The following is a 20,661-nucleotide window of genomic DNA, read 5'->3' on the forward strand; positions in this document are numbered from 1 at the left end:
GAGGAACCTGTGTAGCTACCTGCCGGTCGGGAGGGCAGAAAGGTTCGGCGAGGAAGGGAGATATGGGAGCGGATAGCCTTTCCGAAGATATTGACAATGGATTGGGGGGCGCTGAAGTCTCTCAGTGGGGACCCTGAGAGAGGGGGAGCGGCAGGTGGATGTGATCAGGCGGGGCTGCGGACAGCCCCGAGGCCTAATCGTGTGTCGTTTCAAAAGAACAGTTGGGCACCGACTGCGGCTGCTGCAGCCTCGGTTTCCGTTAGGTTCCTCCCCTGACGCTGCGCCGCGTCCCCGGGGAGCTGAGCCAGTCTGCGGTCGCGCCGGCTTTGTGCTCAGCAGCGACTAACGCTCCTGGGCGGGCCGGCCACGCGGTTGTGGCTCCTGAAGCGGAGAAAATAAGCTGCGAAGCGCCGGCCCCAGCATGTCGCTGCCTCCGGAGAAAGCCTCCGAGCTAAAGCAGCTCATCCACCAGCAGCTGAGCAAGGTGAGGGGCCGCGGGCACTCTTCTACCCGCCCTGTGGCCCCGGGTGTCCAGCCCACAGGACACTTACTCCTTTCTCCCGGCCGACCATGGCACCGGCTGGCCGGGGACTGGAGCAAAGGCTAAGATATGCCGAGCGCGGGATGGGCAAAGCTTCGGGTTTGAAGCCAGAGGAGGGACTTACTAGCCTCGATTAAAGAACAAGCCCAGAATAAAGTGATAGAAAGAGTCTGAGGACGGCGATAGTATTATAAGACAGTTGTGAAAATGTATCGTTTATCCAGCGATTTCTGGAAGTCAAATCGAGTATAAGTTGTGTTTGGAGCAGATTTATATTCAGAGGTCAGGAATTGGAATTACTTAATGGTGAAACTTGGGATGTCATTGATGTTGAATTGATGTTGAACCAAGAAGTCATGCAAGAAATTACTAAAAGATTTGTAATGAAAGTATTTGTGATACTTCAGAGCTCAAGAAGAACATTGTGCCTTTGAGGTGCTCAACGGAATGCAATAAGATGAAGTAATAAAAGCTACTGTTTATTGTGTACTTGTATGCCAAGCTTTGTGCTATTTAGCATCTTGACAGGGCACTCCTTTTTCCAGGTCATAAAGGGAAAATAAATCTAGGTCACATCTAATAAGTTGAAAGCTGAAGTTCACACTTTGATCGCAGCCTATAGGTCTGTGCCCTTTTGCTACTATACTCTCTCAAAAGATTACTTTGGTTGTTATTTGTGGGAAAATTGTAACAAAGGTACTACATAACCAGTAGGGATTATTTCTAGAATTTGTACTAAAATTTTTTTGTCTTAAATTTTATTGTTCCTTTTTTTCCTTTTAAGAAGCTACCTTTATTCTCATTGAATCCTGATAACCATTTTACATTTACTGTTAGCTGGAGAAGCCTTCCTGAATTGAGTCTATGTACTCTGCCATTGTTTTTGTTTGTTTGTTTTTTTTGTCAGTGGTTTAGAAAGAAATTTACCAAGTGGCAGTATTTGACTACCTTGTAATATTGTAAATTGTAATGCAAGTTTTCTACATAGATGGATGTCCATGGCAGAATAAGAGAAATTCTTGCGGAGACAATACGGGAAGAATTAGCTCCTGATCAACAACAATTATCATCAGAAGATTTGATCAAAGCTCTTAGACGTCGGGGAATCATTGATGATGTGATGAAAGAACTGAATTTTGTTACTGTGAGTAATCCTTTAGGGGAAAAATTTGACAGTATAAATATGTTTGGGGGAGCCTCTGCTTTCAGTAAAACCACTTTAAAATAAGACCATTTTGTCTAGTAATATCCTTGTTTAAAGTACAAGCTAATATAACAAGTAGGATTATGTATCAGTGAAATTGGAGTTCTATATATTTCTCTCTACAATGACAGAATTTTTCTCTTGTTATTCTCCAGGTGTGAAACTTTAAGTATATATTTTAGTGAAATTAGTTCCTCATAACCTAGTTCATTTTTAATAATATTCTATAATTTTTTAAGATTAGTCTTATTTTTAAAATAAACACTTTTTTGGGACAATATTCTCTGTGATTAAGAAATTATCAATTTTAGAAAATAACTATAAGAACCTTCCAATCTTTTAATACAAATAGGTCAATAGTGGGATGAGTGCACAAATTAGTAAGTAGGCCTTCTTTTGAAAATGAGGCAATAATGAGAAACTGTGACCTCAATACTGGGTAGTATAATGTAAAAATTAGATGGACTTCATAAAACACCAGGGAGTAAGTATTTTAATACAGCATCCTTTTTTGGTTTTTGAGGTTTGTAAACCCATTTGGTATAAAAATTGACCTAATAAGAGTTTTGCTGTGTGAATGTTACTTCCTTTTTAAAAATCAGTTCATGGTGAGACATAAGCTAAATGTTATATAAGGTTTAGAAAAAGTTTAACCTTGTTTCAGGTATTAGGGATTTGTTTTTAACATTCTGTGAACATTGCTTCAACACAGGTTTATTTCTTAATGTTAGACTTTAGGAGTAACCAGTTGCATCATCTCTTGCAGGCTTTTCATTATTTTAATTATGTGAGGAAAATAGGGGTCTTTTGAGGGGGTTTATCCTATTTACTTTTGGTTCAGTTCTTAGTTCCATTATTGGCATTTTCTTGCTTAACTATAATTTTTGTTTTCTAATTTGTTTTGATTTTCTGTCTGCCTTTCCAGGACAATGTCGATCAAGAACTCCCTCCCTCTCCAAAACAATCAGTTTGCGTTACTGATAGACAATCAACGTTATTAAAAAAAAGTATGTTTTTTTTTTCAACATTAATTTAGTTGTGGATAGATGTGCTGTAGTGTTTGGTATTTGATAGAAAACATTTCAATTTTTTTCCCCCCAGAAAGAATACATAGATTTTTGTGAATAATCATCCAAAGAACTTAGATTCTATTTTACATGAAGTGTTTATCAGGAGATTTAACATATAGCACAGTGGAAGCAAAAACAGGACCACCTGTTTCTTGTGTTTTAATAATACATTTTATAAAAATTGTTTAGCCTTTTTTTTTAATGTAAGGTAATTATCTCACAAGTACACTTTGCTGAGTCAAGAATATTGTCTGAGTTGGTCTGTGGAAGTGAAGGAATGTTGGATAAGCAACTAACAGTAAAGGTATCCTAAACCTTGGCTCTGACTCCTTTCTAGCTGGAGAAAATAGCCAGAATAGAAACTCAGAAAAAAGTATCATATTATGTATGTTTTCTTCCCTGGGTGCAAATGGTCCTGGTATATAGTAATTGTGTTACTTTTTAGTTTTTTTTCCCTAGTCTTTAGTTTTATCAAATATTTCTGTCAAATTGTTATTTCCTATTGTCTTGATCACATTTCGTAAGTTATTTGGCAGTTTCCTCATATATATTGCTACACTTTACAGCTAATATTGATCCAACACGGAGGTATCTTTACCTTCAGGTTTTGGGTGGAAAAGCTTTCTTGGAACATCTGCAAGAACCTGAGCCTTTACCAGGACAAGTTTGTTCAACCTTTACTTTATGTTTGCATTTTCGAAACCAACGTTTTCGTTCTAAACCTGTTCCATGTGCCTGTGAACCAGATTTTCATGATGGTTTTTTACTTGAAGTACACAGAGAAAGCTTAGGTAAGGAGCAGTAATGAATTGTCATTTAATTGAGTAAATCTGTGAGGTTTTATTATAGAACAACAATAACTCTTGCTGTAAGGAGAGATTTATAATGGGTGAATCTTCCTCCCTATCCTTTTGTTTCATTTTTTTCCCGCTGCTCCTTTCTATATAAACTGCTTCTAACCACCTTCTTGCTTTGTTTTTCTGCTGATTAATTTTCCCTGAAGATTATTTTTTGACTGTTTTAATGGTTGACTGTTTAGTAATAAACATTTAAATACATATTAGGTACATGGTGCTATGCTAGGTAAGTCCTGGGGACATAATGGAGAATGAGACATGATCCTTCTCATTTATGAAAGATGGGCTATATTTATGATATTATGTAACTTTTGAAAATCAAAGTTTAAATGTGAATCTGTAACTCATTTTTGGATCTTTAAAATTATGATATATGATTCCTGTAATTGTTTTACACTGTTTCTTCCTATAAAGGTATTATGTACATTTTTGTCAATGTAGAAATTTTTATAATGTATTTGTAAACTTAGCAAAGTTGTAGAATTATGCCTTCAGAATTTTAGTACTGCATTTAGCAGTACTAAAATTTATTATTTTTTTCCCCTGGAGAAAAATGTTACCCTAATAAAGCAGTTAATGGCTTAAATTGCTAGGTCCAAGGTGCTGGATCTTTCAGTTATGGGTAGATAATACAGTTATTATTTCTGAGTTTTAGTCATAAAAGAATTTTTGGAATTAATGTTGACATATTTGAATTACTGTAGTAGCTTATAGTTTAGTAAGTACTTTTAATGAGTAGACATCGTAGACATCAGAAAACACCAATATGCATTAATTAACAAAATAATTCATCACAGTTCTTCCAGTCCTCTTAAAAGCTATGAGAAATTGGACTGTACTTTTATTCCCACTTCATCACATACTCTCTGAGACATTATACCAGATTATTCTATTTGTTTTTTATAAAGCTTATTAATAATACTTTTATTTTGGCCTAACAATATATAATGTGGTGTTATTTTTTTTGGTTTCTATTGCTAGGTGATGGAACTAGAATGGCTGATTCTACAACAATGTTATCAATAAGTGATCCAATTCATATGGTGCTAATCAAAACAGATATATTTGGTGAGACCACTTTAGTAGCATCCTATTTTCTTGAATGGCGATCAGTTTTGGGCTCAGAAAATGGAGTGACTAATCTTACTGTGGAACTTATGGGTGTAGGTATGATGATTAATATCACTGTTATATTTTTATAGCCCTAGTTTGTTTATAAACATACTTTATATTTTTAAAATGCTTTTATAAACCAAGAGGCAAAAATGTAGAAGAATTTCTTTAGAATTACAACTGGACTCCAATATTATAGTCTTGGGAAATGTCTTGTAGAATAGTATGAGTGCAGAACTTTACAATCATTTTGGCCTTGTCTTAGAGAAAATTTCTTTCCTAGGAAATGGATATAGAAATTTTGAGGAATTTTCTTTTTCAAGCTTATTTGATTATATATAAGGCTATAGAGAAGATTAAGATTCTACATACTACATGCATGCATGCATATACAAAATATCTCCATTCCAGCACACCCCAGGATATAGTGCATTCCCGTTAGTACCTGTAGCTTCCTGCAGCACCTGTTCTTATGGTAGGTTTTCTCTGACCCTTTTACATGTGGAAAAGTGGTACTCAAAGAGGTGCTAACTTGCTAAATGTCAATATCAATAAATAGTGCTTTGAGGACAGAGATGGTGCCTATCTTATTGACCATTGTCTCCTTGGACTTGTAATACATGTTTACTAGTACATTGAAAAAGTAAAAGCTGCCAGTGTTTTATCCTTAACATAATGGAAGTTCTTGATATTGAAATTTAATCACACTATTAAATCTGGCCACTGGACAGTGTAGCTTTAGTAATTTAGATTTTCAAAAGTCAGATCCTGAGTGTGTTTTTCCTTAAATAGAAAGTAGAGAAAAAAGTTTTATGTAGGATGCTTATTTTCAAATGCGATACCCATTATTTGTTTTCACGATAGACCTAACATGATGTGTAAACTAATGACCCATGAGGAAACATATTCTGGCTCACCAAAGAAATACTAAATTGTTTTGGGAAGTATATTTGTTTTCTAAATCTTTAAATACAGGTATGGATTAAAAATTTGTACTCACATGTGATGTGAAAAATGGAAGGGATAAATGGGAATTACTGTATGTGACAAAGTATAAATATTTTCTGAGAATGAGATATTAACAGTTGTTTTGACTCTGGTTTTAAATATGTCTGGTTGGTTATATATATTTAATTAAGATAAAAATAAAGGTTTCCAAATCCTTTAGGTGTGAAAAGTCCCTTAAAATGTGATTAGGAACCTAAGAAACTAGATAATCTCCTTAAAATTAGATGAAGGGCTTTGTACCCTATAAAAACGAATTTGATTTTGTTTATTTTTAATATGAATATTAAAGGTGATGTTGAATATTATCTTTATTCCATATAAATGGTAAAGCACAAAATGCTTTAATTATTTTGATTAGACTTTGGTAGACTAAATGTATATAGTATTAAAACCTAAAGTTCTAAATATTTACTTACATTTATAGGCACAGAATCAAAAGTTTCTGTGGGAATTTTAAATATAAAACTTGAGATGTACCCACCACTCAATCAAACATTATCTCAAGAAGTAGTGAACACACAGGTAAATAATCCTGAATTTCTTGTCTTTGTGTATGTGTTTTCATAGTAGTATATTTATCTGTTGATCCTAGAAAACACTCTTTTTGTAGAAAATTACAATTTATTAGTTTTAAGCAAGAGAACGACAATAAAATTCAATATTTTAAAATGCCTTGGGAGAAAAAGATCACTGTAACTATTGTATGGAGACTGGGTTGTATTTCGGGAAGTGAAGAAATAGGGAAGTCAGTCAGGAGTCTCTTATAGATAAGATAATGGTGGCGTAGATTAGGTTGGTGGTGGAGATGGAGAGAAGTGCATAGATTTGTTACATATTTTATAGTAATTGAGAATGAATAGAAATTGAATATTTTTTAAATTTCAAGCTTGCTTTGGAACGTCAGAAAACTGCGGAGAAAGAGCGATTATTTCTTGTATATGCTAAGCAGTGGTGGAGAGAATATTTGCAAATTCGACCCTCACACAACTCACGGCTGGTTAAGATTTTTGCTCAGGTTTGTAAATTGTATTAGAAAAGATTCATAGTTGTATTTGATATTTACGGTTTGTTTATATACATTTTATTTAACTTGAATTTTTTAAAATGTATTCTAGAAAAATGAAGATCTATTTGTAAAATAGAATGCTAATTTTGTAATACTTTCTTTTTCTGAGTAGGTGAGTGATACACGATCTGTTTTATTTTGCTTTTCATTTTTAACTGTTTTCTTAAGCCCTTTTTGAATATATTTTGTTTATAGTTGAAAACCCTTTTGCTTAACTTTGTGTCCTTGATTGATAGTTAGTATTAATTACATAGATTAATATGTATTTGTCTAACTTTGGTCTACATTCTGTAGATTTTTAGGACAGAATAAAAGTGGTTTAATTTTTAGATGAGGAGCTTAGGAGTTGGGGACTCTAGTTGACTAGTGGTGGAAATTAGGAAAATGGCTTTTGACCTTACAATAACATTATCCATACATTCAATGACTGGGCAGACAAGGTATCAGTGATATTAGGACAAGGGCAAAGAGGAAACCAGTCAAAATATAACCGGTTCCCTGCTGTCTGTTTAGTCTGACGTTAGGTTGTTTATTAACATGTAGCATTGGATCAGAGAGGACTAGGGTGGTACGGGGAGTGGAGGAGGTAGATAAATTAGAGAAATGGCAAATGAAAGAGGAGGAGGGAAAGGATGGGATATGCAGTTAAAGGAATCGAGGAACTGAGGTTATCTTTTAGGAAATAATACTGAAGTTCCTGTCTCAGAATTCATTGTAAGAAGATTTGAACCCTATAAATAGGTTATTAAGTCTCATGTTAAACATATGAAATTGTCAAGTGGTCAGGCATTGCTACTTTTTGCAAACAGTATGAAGGATAGAGAAGTGAAGAGTCTTCTAAGTTCAAACAGCAACTCAGTTGTGGCAAACTATTAAATTGCAGTTGCAACTACTGCTCTTTAGTTTTTACTCTTTCCATAAATACAGAGTAAATGTTTATCTTATTTAGGTTCCTTTCCCAGTAGTATTTCTTGCTGCTTCTTTCTATATTTGGCTGGATATGAAATTAGGAACAACAGTAATTTAAGGCACCAATCTAATTTCAAAAACTATAGTTTCAAATAAAAATTGTTATACATAGTATGAAAATGAATTTCCAGTGCTTCCATGCACAAGAGGGAATAGTATACAACAACAACTCTGCCCAGTAGAACTTTCTGCATTGATAGAAATGTTCTATATCTGTGCTGTCCAATGTGGTACCCCTAGCCATGTATGCCTATTGAACACACAAAATGTGGCTAACATGATTAAAGAACTAAATTTAAAATTTGATTAATTAAAATTTAAATAGCCATATATGGTTAGTGGAATTCTTTTGGACAGTACAGGTTTAGAGTTTAAAATACTGAAAATTTCAAGATATTTAAGTAGTTTATGGGGGCATATTTAGGTAATATTGGAAATATTTCTATAATGAAATAAATAATGGTATATCTTGTATTCCAAGGTGCTGCTGTTGATGACTGGCTTAGGGCAAATGCATCCATTTTTTACATTTTCATTCCTTTCTTTCCTGTTAGTGGAGTTGTAAGAATAGGACAAACTGGCCCACGTAGGAACTAAATTAATCACCTTTATCCTAACCAAACATCTATAGAATGCCCAGGGGTATTGTACTTAATAATCTGTTGTTCTTTTAATGATAGTTTTTACATTTTTCTGTGCAAAAATTAAATAAGTTACAGAAATTGACCTTAAGACCATTTAGTTTTAAGAAAATATTACAAATCACTTGAATATTGAGGCTATCCTTTTGATGTTCAGATTGTGATTTTAGGACTTAATATTCTCTTACTACACTAGGTTATTAGTAATGTTGAATTAATGTAAAAAGAAGTCCAAGTAATAGTTATCTTAATTCCCTCCAAAATTAGAATCATGATTTTCTATTTTAAAAAACAGTGCCTTCTTAGAGAATCACAGAGAAAAGGGTAGAGGACCCTGACTGGAGCTTGAGTTGCTTCAGTGTCCTCTTCAGTGTTTTTTTTTTTTTTAAATCAGTGCTTTCAAATGCTCTCTGCCTAAATCCCATTTCTTCTCCTTTCTCAGTTCTTAGTTTCCTTACCTGTCCTTGGTTCTTACCTTGTCCTATTTCAGCTGTTCTAGTTGATCCCTTCATTTTGTCTCTATTTCTAACTCCTAAGATAGCAAAGAGCAATGGAGAGTAAGAAACCACCATGAAGGTGTTAGAGTAATGGGGTGAGAGAGGACTGGGGGGAAAAATCAGTGCCTTTTAGAATTAACAGTATGAGTAGAAATCATATTAGTCATTTTGCTCTGCATCATATAAAAATTCATGATCTTACCATAATCAAATATAAATAATAATGATTATATTGGGAAAATGATGTTATTGTGGTGTAGAAAGACATCAGTGGTTCTGCTAATTCAAACAAGTGGTGTTTCTATTGGCTGAGCTAGGTTGTATTTTTCAAGAGCCTTGCCATAACAGTTTTAAATCATCTCTAAACTTTAAATAAAAAATGGCCTTTTGAGTTTATCATCTCAGTAATCACGAAATTAAGGAAAATAAGTGCTTTGGTAATATTGACTCTAATAGCACAGTGGTGAATAGTCATCAGAGATTCTTGTATCCATAGTATTCAGTTCAAGTGCTAGGATACATCCTATATTTAAAATGTAAGATGTTTTCTAAAACTATTTTCAAAACTTTGCTTTCAGTTGACTTGGTTAACAAATCATTGTTTCCTGTGTGTCTCCAGGTAGAAACAACTTAAAAATGAGCTCTGATTATTGTTTTTTCAGCTAATTAGAAGTTACTGTTACTTCTGTTACTTTTGTCAGTTACTGTTACTAAATTATGTATGATAATATGAAAGAATACTTTGGCTTATATCTCCTTTCTATCCCCCACCCACCTGCTTATCTTTTTTTAGAGGATTTTTTTAACTTTATGGTAGAATAAATGACAAACATATGGCATATATTTAAAATATACAATGTGATCATAATGAACACATCCATCACCTTACATAGTTAACTTTTTTGTGTGTGTGCTGAGAAAAGTATACCTGAAAATTTGTACCTTTTGACCTACATCACCCATTTTCCTTTCCCCAACTACCGTTTCTGTGAACTAAGCTTTTTTTTAAGATTCCACATGTAAGTGATACCATACAATGTGTGTCTTTTTCTGTCTGGCTTATTTCACTTATTATAATGCCCTCAGGTTCATCCATATTGCAAATGGCAAGAATTCCTCCTTTTTCACTAGTGAATAATATTCTAGTGTGTGTATATGTACCACATTTTCTTTATTCATTCATTGAAGGACATGTTGGTTGTTTACATATCTTGGCTATTGTGAATAATGCTGTGGAGAACTTCGGTGTGCAAATATCTCTTTGAGATACCGATTTCAGTTACTTTGGATATATATCCAGGAGTGGGATTGATGGATTATATGATAGTTCATGTTCTTTGGAGTTAGCTCAGTAGTTGAATCCTGGCCCTGTTGCATAATGGCTGTAGCTTCAGTTTCATCTATGAAATGAAAGTAACAGAGATGTTATGAGCATTTAAAGAGAAATTGTATGCATAGCACTCAGCATCCTAGTGCTGGATGCAAGGTAATCCATCACTCTGTTATCCAGAATTGTTTTAACACACAGTTAATGTACTCTAAGAAAAGACGTTAAAATTGGAAATGATTAATCTTTTATTACAGATGTTTTCCCCCTCTTCCTCCAGGATGAAAATGGGATAAATAGACCAGTCTGTTCCTATGTTAAACCACTTCGAGCTGGGCGGCTTCTGGATACCCCAAGGCAAGCAGCAAGATTCGTAAATGTCCTTGGTTATGAAAGAGCCCCTGTTATCGGAGGAGGAGGTAAACAGGAACAGTGGTGCACTCTGCTGGCCTTTCTCTGTAGAAACAAGGTATCCTATACACATAATAGCATTAAAAAGCAGTACATCATAATTACTGTGAATTTATGGTGTATTTGTAAAAGAATTAGCAGAAAAAATGTACATATTATCAATTTTAACAAGTTAGTCTTTTTACCATTTTTCTTAACATTTAAATGTCAATACATAAAGAAAAAAACTTAGCATCTTTATTTTCTTGTGTAGTTTCTTATTTAATGTAATGTGATTTCTGTGAGGTAGGAATCTACAAGTACTATTAGGTCAGAAATCAAGATATAGAGGTAAACAGTGAGTGAGAGCACCAGGACCAGTACTGTGGTGTTCTAGTACTATTCATGTATTTTTTTAAAAATTATTTTATTGTTGTTCAATTATAGTTGTTTGCATTTTCTCCCCACCCCTCCTATTTATGTATTGAAATTTGCTTAGATATGTGTTTTTTAAAAAGAGAAAATGTCAGTACAAATGAATATGGAAAAAATTCTTGGATTCATTGATGTGTTGGTTAGTATTGAATATAAGTATATATTTAAGAATTTGTGTAATTATGGGATATTTCCTAATCTCATGTGTTCCAAAAATGTTGGTAATGTAAGAACAAGTGAGACTGTCTTTAGCATTCCAATTCTATTGAAATAGAACAGAAAAAAAATTTTACTGTATTATTGTTTTGAAACAATTTTGTTTAGTCAGAAGTTGTGTAATGGTATAGATATTCACAAGGCATGCTCATGCAATAGAAGAAACTATATTAGAGATTTATTTTCAATTAGAACAATTTTGTCTTAAAGACAATTGAAAACAGTTAAATATTATTTTTCAAAATTATTTTGATTTATTCTCAAGCTATAGTTTCCAAAAGATTCAAACTTTTTTATTTCAAACATAGTAGGAATGGTATGTATTTAAAATTATTATATAAATGGTTTTTTGTAAAGTAAATAATCACTCTTTTGATTCACTGTTTTAAGTTTGTTTATAAAGAAAGCACAGCTTAAATTAGAAACTTAAAAATTATTTAAAATATTTTTCTGGCACAAAAAACAGGATTACAAGGGTGAAAGTGAAATTTCACCCATAATTGTATTACCAATTTATTACTTCTTTTTATATTTTTATGTTTTCTTCCTGTTATGTATTATTTTCCTTCCATATATACAATCAATATAAGTAAAATTTTGTGTCCTGCTTTATAATTTGATGTTATGCTATGAACATTTACCTATGTGTTTGTTGCGAGTCTTTATGATCTTTGTCTTTAAATGGTTGTATACAGTTTTTTTGAGTTGAAATAAAATGTACTTAACTATTTCCCCATTGTAAGGATTGTTTTCTTTTGGCTGTGTTAGGTTTGTTTCCAGTTTTTTGCTATCATTGAGAATGATTTTTTGCATTGAACATTTTTGGTTGTATTGTGTTGGGGCTTTTAAAAAAGTATAAAACTCAATATAGAAATTACTGGGTCTAAAAGGTTGGATATAATATTTTTCTCAAGTCAATTTAATGATTATAAAATGCTGTTTATTACAGTTAATAAAAAGCAACAGTGGAGAGCCACAAATGCAAAATTTTGGGAGTAAAGACTCTAATACTGAACTCAGTAGTTTTTTTCACTTTTGCATATTATCTGTATTTCTATGCTTAAATATATATTTTCATGTAATTGTAACCTTACTGTTTAATATGTTTTTTCACAGAATATATCAGTTATTTTTTTGTAGTTTTTATAATTTTTTTAAATTGTGAAAGTAATATAACATTATCAAAGAGAACTTAGAAAATATTGTAGAAGGGAAAATTATATATAGCCACCCTAATTATAGCCATTGTTGGCATTTTGTTATATCCACTCATTTTTCCAGTGTATTTTTTCAATAATCATACATAGCTACTGTAACTCATTGTTTTCAGTTTGTGTATTTTTCTGTTTATTTGCATTTCCTGCTCTATGATTTTTCAACTTGTCCGTGTCTCTTAGTTGTACCTTTTAAAAATCTGACTGCTTTTCTTTCTGTGTCGTATGAATTCTTTATAAATTCTTGAATATGAGTGTATCCTCTTAAAGTATAAATGTTATGATTATTAGATTTGTGAGTACTGACTTTGTAAAATAATTTAGGCTCTTCTAAATTTCATATATTCTCTTTCTATCTCTATTGTTTCAGCTTAACACTGGGCTAATGATTAAAAGTGAAAAATTTAATGATACTTTTTATTATCATTTTGTATTTAAATATTTAACAAGGAGATGATATGAAGGAACAGATACTTAATTTTTTAATTCATTGCATTTTCTAGGGTGACTGTGAAGATCATGCTAACCTTCTGTGCAGCCTTCTTCTTGGATATGGATTAGAAGCCTTTGTCTGTGTTGGGACCAAGGCAAAAGGAGTACCTCATGCTTGGGTTATGACTTGTGGAACTGATGGAACTATCACTTTTTGGGAGAGCTTGACAGGACACAGGTTTGCCAACTAAGTTCACAAAGATATTTTAAAAAGATGGAAATGTTTTAAATTATAGGTTCTTTGTTTATATTGGTGGTACTTCAAGGTACATGTTAATTTTAGTTATTCCAGCCTTTTCAGTGACTATGTAAAAAATTACTTCAATTGAAAGAGTTATGTAATTAAACTCTAAGAAAATTTGTGCACCGAAAATATTCTTTACCAACATAATGTTGGTAAAAAAGATAAATTATGGTATATTTACTTTTAATGTTATATAATTGTCATATGCTTTTTCTGATGATAATCTCTAAGCCTGAAAATAAATGTTGAAATCATGATTTCTTTTGAAAATTTGATGTGATCAACTCCATGTCCATGAATCCACTGGACATTTTTTTTTAGTATTATTACCTGTCATCAGATTTTCAAAGTGTTAAATGCTTCTTCCTTCCTCAAACATTCTCTTTCCTCATAGCACTATCTTTCAGTTTCATTACTTTTACTTTGGCTCTTCTCAGTTTTTCTTTATCTTATTTTTAAATATTGGAGATCCTAAAGGCACAGCCCTGGGCCGCCTTCTCATTTTTCTGGGTTCTTTTTTTCCTAGTTGATAATCATTTTGATCAACTGTAGTTCATCTTATATAGCTAAATTATTTTAATTTATCAATTTGAGAGAGAGAGAGCAAGGGAGAGAGATAGAGGAACATCTGTTTGTTGTGCCACTTATTTATGCATTCATTGGTTGATTCTTATAGGTGCCCTGGCCAGGGATTGAACCTGCAACCTTGGAATCTCAGGATGATGTTCTAACAACCTGAGCTACCAGGCCATGGCTGCAGCTAAATTATTTTAATTGTATTATCTCAGATACATGTTGTCCATGTTAACAATACACAAAGAAGATATTCTCATGTTAAAGGAATAAATTTGGTTTTTATATCATAAGTTATGCTATGTAATCAATATAGAGTAATCAAATTGCAGAAATATAAGAAGGGAAAAGTGAGTATTAAAACTCTAGTCCTGGGAAATAGGGCATTAAGTGTCTTCAGTAAAATGCTGCCTTCCTAATTTTTAAGTTCTTATATAAAATCATGATTTATCTTTTTTAGGTACATCCACAAATCTACCAATCCTGACGAACCTCCAGTTGCCGAACAGCCCAAACCACTGTACCCATATCGAACAATTGGTTGTGTTTTCAATCATCAGATGTTTCTGGGAAATTGTCAGTCCTCTGACTCAGTAGAAATCTGTGTATTTGATTTGAATGACGAATCTAAATGGAAACCCATGAGTGAAGAAGCAATTAAATCTGTGTGTGCTCCAGGAGCTACAACATCCCTTCCTCCCTTTCCACCTCTTTGTGCATCCACAATTGATGCTTCTGTAACAAGTAATGAAATAGAAATGCAGCTAAGGTTACTAGTGTCAGAACACAGGAAGGTAATTAACACTGAAATTTGTAGTTTCATGCATTTGTTCATTTGTTTATATATAAACAGTTTTTGGGAGGTGTGTATGATAGTGCCAGTCACTATTCTAGCCCTGAACAAAGCAAATACAGTCTCTACCTTTATGAAGCTTATAGTTTTAAAAGTCATGAGAGTTAAGTTCTGAGACCCAGAAATTCACCAATACTTAACAGAATTTATTACTTCTAGAAATAAAGAGTAAGTGCCCAGTAAATGTTTGAGTTTAATTATACATGCAATTTGTCAACTTCTCTCCTACACTTGACTTTATGGTAGAAGCAATCAAACTGAGCAAATTCAATCTCACTAAACTCTAAAATTAAATAAAATGTGACCTCAAAATTTACTGACACTGTCTTCCATAGTAGGACTATTTTATATGATCTTTTCTAGTGGATATTAAAGAAGTATAGAATTTGCCCTGGCTGGTGTGGTTCCGTGGATAGAGTGCTGGCCTGCGAACCAAAGGGTGGCAGGTTCGATTCCAAGTCAGGGCACATGCCTGGGTTGCGGGCCAAGTCCCCAGTGTGGGGTCTGCAAGAGGCAACCACACATTGCTGCTTCTCTCCCTTTTTTTCTCCCTCCCTTCACCTCTCTAAAAATAAATACGTAAAATCTTTTTTAAAAAAAGTATAGAATTTGGAGCTTTCACTAACATCCTTATATTGAATGTTTTTGTTTTCTTTAAGAAGTAAAGCCTGATACCTGTAGTTTTTTATTTTTTATTTTTATGATTAATAGGACGTTTAAAAATGGACAGGTTTTAAAAATCTTGACATATTTTAAAATAGTCATGATTTTTTTTATTGATTGATTTTAGAGAGAGGCAAAGGGAGAGAGAGACCAACATCAATTTGTTGTTTGATTTATTTATACATTCCTTGGTTGATTATTGTATGTGCCCTGACTGGGGATCAAACCTGCAACCTTGGTGTATTGGGACAATGTTCTAACCAACTGAGTTGCCTGCCTAACCAGGGACATACTGATTTTTTAAATGTTCATGTAATTTACTTTTTTTCTTTTGATTGCCATAGGATCTTGGCCTCACTACTGTTTGGGAAGACCAGCTTTCCTATCTCTTATCACCAGCTTTGGCTTCTTACGAATTTGAGCGTACAACAAGTATATCTGCAGGCAATGAAGAATTTCAAGATGCCATAAGGAGGGCTGTACCTGATGGTCACACATTTAAAGGGTTCCCAATACATTTTGTGTATAGAAATGCAAGGCGTGCGTTTGCCACATGTCTTCGGTAAGATGGAATTTATGAATTCATAAATGGTTTTGAGGAGGGATCTTAGAAATAAGTTATTTAGAAATTAGTTCAGAATCGCATGGGGAACTTTTATAATGACTTAACTTCCTTGCCACACATTGTGATTCATTAGGTCTGCAATGTAGCTCTTGATAGTTTGGGATAGTTTTCCCAGCAATTTTGGTGCAATTTTGGTTGAAGATCTCAGATCTTGACTAGTGTAATTTTTTAAATGTTTAGATTATAAGAAAATAGTCCATAACTTGAATAGCTTGTTTGAAATTATGGAGCCATTGGTAGCAGATACAGGATTTTAAAATACCGATTTATGGCCCTGGCCAGGGTAGCTCAGTTGGTTAGAGTGTAGTTCTGATACGCCAAGGTTGCGAGTTCAGTCCCCGGTCAGGGCATATACAAGAAGCAACTAATGAATGTATAAATATGCAAATTCACGTTTCTCTCTCCCTTACTCCTTTCTAAGAAATTTAATTAATTTGCCCTGGCTGGTGTGCCTCAGTGGATTGAATGCCAGCCTGAGAACCAAAGGGTCACGGGTTTGATTCTTAGGGCACATGCCTGGGTTGCAAACCAGGTCCTTGGTTGGGGGTGTGTGAGAGGTAACCACACGTTGATATTTACCTCTTTCTCCCTCCCTTGTCCTATCTCTAAAATAAATAAAATCTTTAAAAAAATAAAAAATAATAAATTAATTTAAAATACTAACTTGGAAATAAGAAAGTAAAGCCTATGTGTACTTCTCAATTTAATAAATTTTCTTCCTTCTGTAGGTCTCCTTTCTGTGAAGAAATAATCTGTTGCCGTGGAGACCAAGTGCGACTGGCAGTTCGTGTCCGAGTGTTTACTTATCCTGAATCTGCATGTGCTGTTTGGATCATGTTTGCTTGTAAATATCGCTCAGTGTTATAGGACTAACATTTCTATAAGGATACCTGTGTTTTATTGGGATTTTACAGATAGTATATGTTTAGGAGTTACTTTAAAAATCACAGTCTGCCTTGAGTGTCATATTTCAGTTTTGTTTATACTTGTAATGTTTGAAAAGGAAATTATGTGTGTATTTAAAAATTAAGGATGTAACAGTTATATAAAATTGAGTGGAATTTAGTATGGATTAAGTGTATATTCTATTTTAATAAATACTATTTTTTTCACAGGTATTCAGTAGTTTAAATAATGTAAAATTTACTTAGTTTTCTTTACATTAATAAGTAATCAGAAAGATATTTGTCTGAGCGTTTGAGCCATAGTAAACTCAATGTGATCATTATTTTTCTTAGATTAATGGGATTATTTTATATAAATTAGGAGAAATTAACCTCACAACCAATTTCCATCATGGCCATAGGAATATTTGTGACTTTCCAGAGATTTATGGGAAGATTTTGATGCAAGATTAGAAAAAAACTAGTACTGGAAAAGCACAAGTGCTAATAACAATACAAACCTCATATGAATGAATGTACATGAATAATTTATAAGTATTTGTTAATTTTATTCATTATAAAAATTATTAGGTATTTTAGAAAAATTATTATACTCTTTTGTTGTGGTACTGACAAGTTGTTACCTGTAATTAGTATTTGGCATTCTGTTGCTGATTTTCTGTGGTCAAAGGATTCATTACTTACTAGCCTTATCATGAATTCCATGTTCTGAAAACATCTTTTCTTTCTGTTTTTATTTCATTATGATAAAAACAGCAGTATATATATGACTAACATAAATCAGAGAATCATTGTGTGTGGCCAGGTAAAAACAAGCATACATGATTGACTCCATGCTGATGTTTGTTTTAAAATTGAGCAAGTTTTACAAGTGAACAAGCCATTGAAAGGAATAGCAGTTTGACTTTTTTGTTATCGATAAGAAGCTACATAATGTAAGTGATAGGTTTGACTGTCATTCAGCATCTCTGTGCACAGGTCTTACCAGTGTCCTTAAGTAATTGGCCCTAGCCTGGTGGCTCATTTGATTGGAGTGTTGTCCATACACCAGAATGGTTGCCTGTTTGATTGCCAGTTAGGGCACGTAGCTAGGTTGCAGTTTGATCCCAGTTGGGGCATGTACAGGAGGCAACTGATGTTTCTCTCTCACATCTGCCTGCCTCTCTCTGTCTCTGCCTCTCTATCCTCTTTTCCTCTTCCCCTCACTTTCTTCTCTAAAAATCAGTAAAAACATATCCTTGGGTGAGGATTAAAAAAAAAAAAAAAGAAAGTAACTAAGAAAATCATTGTATACCAGTTGGCTCTGCAAGTTATGCATTTTAATTTGCCATTGCAAATAAGATGATTTAATGTTTTCTAACAAATTAAAAATCAAAAGATATCCTAAAAGTTACCTTTTGTTTTATTTTTAAATATAAATATTTATGGTTTAACTTGTTTTAAAAGTCTGAAAATATCCCCCTTCTGTCAATTTTCATTGAAAGCAACAATTAGGTGTTTTTTGTGAGACTGATTTGACTTTAGAAAATTAGCAAAATAGGAATTAAGACTTTTTTATTCTGTTGCCAAAATTACTCATAAAGCTATCAATAGAAAAAATTGCTTGTTAGGGTTTAGGAATTTTTAACTTCATGTTGTGAAACAAACTATGAGACGTGTATAAGAGGCAGACTATATGAAGATGAAGGCTATACTATCATTGAGACTGGGCTTCATGTATTTATAAATGCTCCTTTAGTACAAATTCTGAAATAAACTTACTTTTTATGCACTTTAATAGAATCTGACATGAATTAACATTTTTCTCCAAATATGGTTTGTTGCAAAAGGTTATTTCAGTGCATTTATCACTAAAATTCCACTACTTATAATAATTTTTCTTTTAAAGAATTAAATTTACCTTGTGTATTTAGCTCTGTCATAAAAGTTTTTCTATTAAAAACATAAAATTTTTTTATATGTCTCGTGTTCTTTTTGACAACATCTGCACTTACATAGTACTCTGTATCTAATATTTAGGTATACTTACTTAGTAGAAGAATATCAGAAACCTAGAAACCTCATTACTCAAGCATGAACCTTTTGAATAAAATTATTAAATTCAGTTCCAAATAACTGAACACTCAAATTGCCTTATTGAAGTGTACATTTTTAAATGTGCAGGAATGCATCTATAACTTGTAAGTTCTGGAAAGTACACACATTTGAAACCCAATTTTTTACTTCTTAACAAAGTCAAGACTTGAGCCAAACAAAGTGTATGTTATTACTCGTAGGCTCTGGCTGGTTAGCTCAGTTGGTTAGAGTGTCATCCTACTACACTGGAGTTGTGGATTCAATCCCCTGTCAAGGCACATACAAGAATCATCCCAAGAATGCATAAATAAGTGGAACAACAAATCGATGTTTCTGTCTCTCTTTCTCTAAACTCAAAAAAAAATATTGCTTCTAAAATAGTATTCTGTGCCAGATGTCTGACCATCAGAATACATTATTTGTGAATTATGAATTACTTAAACTAACTCATTCACACTTCTGATTTCATGCTTTACTAAACAAGAAGATAGCTTAGGTTAGACTATAGTTTGCTACCTCCATTATTTTCTTTCACTCTCAAATAATTTTATACTTAAGTAGGTAAGTTTAGTAAGTGAATGATGTTTTTAACATGCACTTAACTTTTTTATACCATTGAAATTAGCATTGCTTTCCAGCTGTTGGTAGTTAAGAAACAGATTGGCCAAAGCCTATATAAAATCTTAAAGTAGTCAAACATATAAACTAGAAGCCATCCAATTTTGAAGAACCTTAACATACTGTTTATATAGTATATTCTACATTTAAAACACAAGTTATAATAAATGCATTAAATGTAAGTATTGAAAGTATAATATTTTCTTCTGAGATTTGGTTGGCATGGTCATTGTAAGTACATTTGATTTATAAAACTGGTTTGTGAATTAACTACTAGACACCAGTGTTGAAATAGTCATGCATATTATAAGGAAACGAGAGGAGGTTATTTCAGCTGGTAGATAGTTCACATACATTCCTATGAAATAAAAGCTTTCTCTGATTCTACTGAATTTGGACTTGTACTAATAGTCCAAAACAGATGTTTCCTAGTGTTTTTGAAGGTAGCTAGTCTGATCAAAAGGTAGCATTTTAACTACCTTTATATTTATACTCTTTTTACATGTGATTTAATATTTTATGGTCTGGGATTACAGGGTTTAGGACTTGATAGGAATCTTAGGTCTTCTAGTCCACCTGAGTTATAGAGAAGTTCAGTTTCCTGTCCAAGGATACATACCTAGTAGCAGATTAGTTCTAGAACTAGGTTTTGACTGAGTTTACATGTTTACCTTTTTTTTTTGCTGTACTTCGGTGTGCACAAATATAGGTTTTTCTCTCTGTGAGGATGGTATTACTGGGTGTGATCATCCAGCATATAGTATGGAAAAATTTTGATGCCAATAGTGCTATCTCCTCCATTTAGGGGAAAAAAGAAAGAGGTGCTGCTCACTCTTAGCAAGCCATCATTCCAATCCAGTTTTTCATTGCTCATATTAGTGGTTCTGCCCGGGAGGAATATGGAAGGCATCTGTCTTTTATGGTACCTATCACATAACCTAAAAAAAAAAAAATTACAATAATATATAGGGTATCAAGTCACTGACAGATGAGGCCAGGATCACTTTATAGGGAGGATGATCTAGGGAACCCGAGGCCCTGAGAGGCATTGAGCTGCCTGATAT

General features: G+C 33.2%; 1 protein-coding gene across 3 annotated transcripts; it reads left to right on the forward strand.

Moving 5' to 3' along the window:
- The first annotated feature begins 14 nt into the window (after window positions 1-14).
- CEP76 (centrosomal protein 76) lies at window positions 15-18,845 on the forward strand. Of its 3 annotated transcripts, none has more exons than XM_045187786.2 (12): window positions 15-484; window positions 1,518-1,685; window positions 2,671-2,752; window positions 3,382-3,606; window positions 4,654-4,839; window positions 6,218-6,315; window positions 6,680-6,808; window positions 10,574-10,762; window positions 13,052-13,218; window positions 14,318-14,651; window positions 15,718-15,935; window positions 16,727-18,845. In XM_045187786.2, exons 2-12 carry the CDS (start codon window positions 1,530-1,532, stop codon window positions 16,863-16,865), a joined length of 1,923 nt encoding a protein of 640 aa, XP_045043721.1. In that variant the 5' UTR covers window positions 15-484; window positions 1,518-1,529; the 3' UTR covers window positions 16,866-18,845. The 3 variants fall into 3 exon arrangements, with proteins under 3 accessions (XP_045043721.1, XP_024436446.1, XP_045043722.1); XM_024580678.3 differs by having other exon boundaries at window positions 1,530-1,685; XM_045187787.2 differs by having other exon boundaries at window positions 1,530-1,685; window positions 4,654-4,740.
- The last annotated feature ends 1,816 nt before the right edge of the window (window positions 18,846-20,661 follow it).

Source organism: Desmodus rotundus, chromosome 10 (genome assembly GCF_022682495.2).
Source record: "Desmodus rotundus isolate HL8 chromosome 10, HLdesRot8A.1, whole genome shotgun sequence".
NCBI lineage: Eukaryota > Metazoa > Chordata > Mammalia > Chiroptera > Phyllostomidae > Desmodus > Desmodus rotundus.

What these genes read in the sequence shown, in the direction of transcription:
- CEP76 (XM_024580678.3), top strand. Translation starts at nt 422, where the DNA reads ATGTCGCTGCCTCCGGAGAAAGCCTCCGAGCTAAAGCAGCTCATCCAC. An exon ending in AAGAACTGAATTTTGTTACT is followed by an intron (nt 1,686 to 2,670) that starts GTGAGTAATCCT and finishes CTGCCTTTCCAG; the next exon opens with GACAATGTCGATCAAGAACT. An exon ending in ATCAACGTTATTAAAAAAAA is followed by an intron (nt 2,753 to 3,381) that starts GTATGTTTTTTT and finishes TACACTTTACAG; the next exon opens with CTAATATTGATCCAACACGG.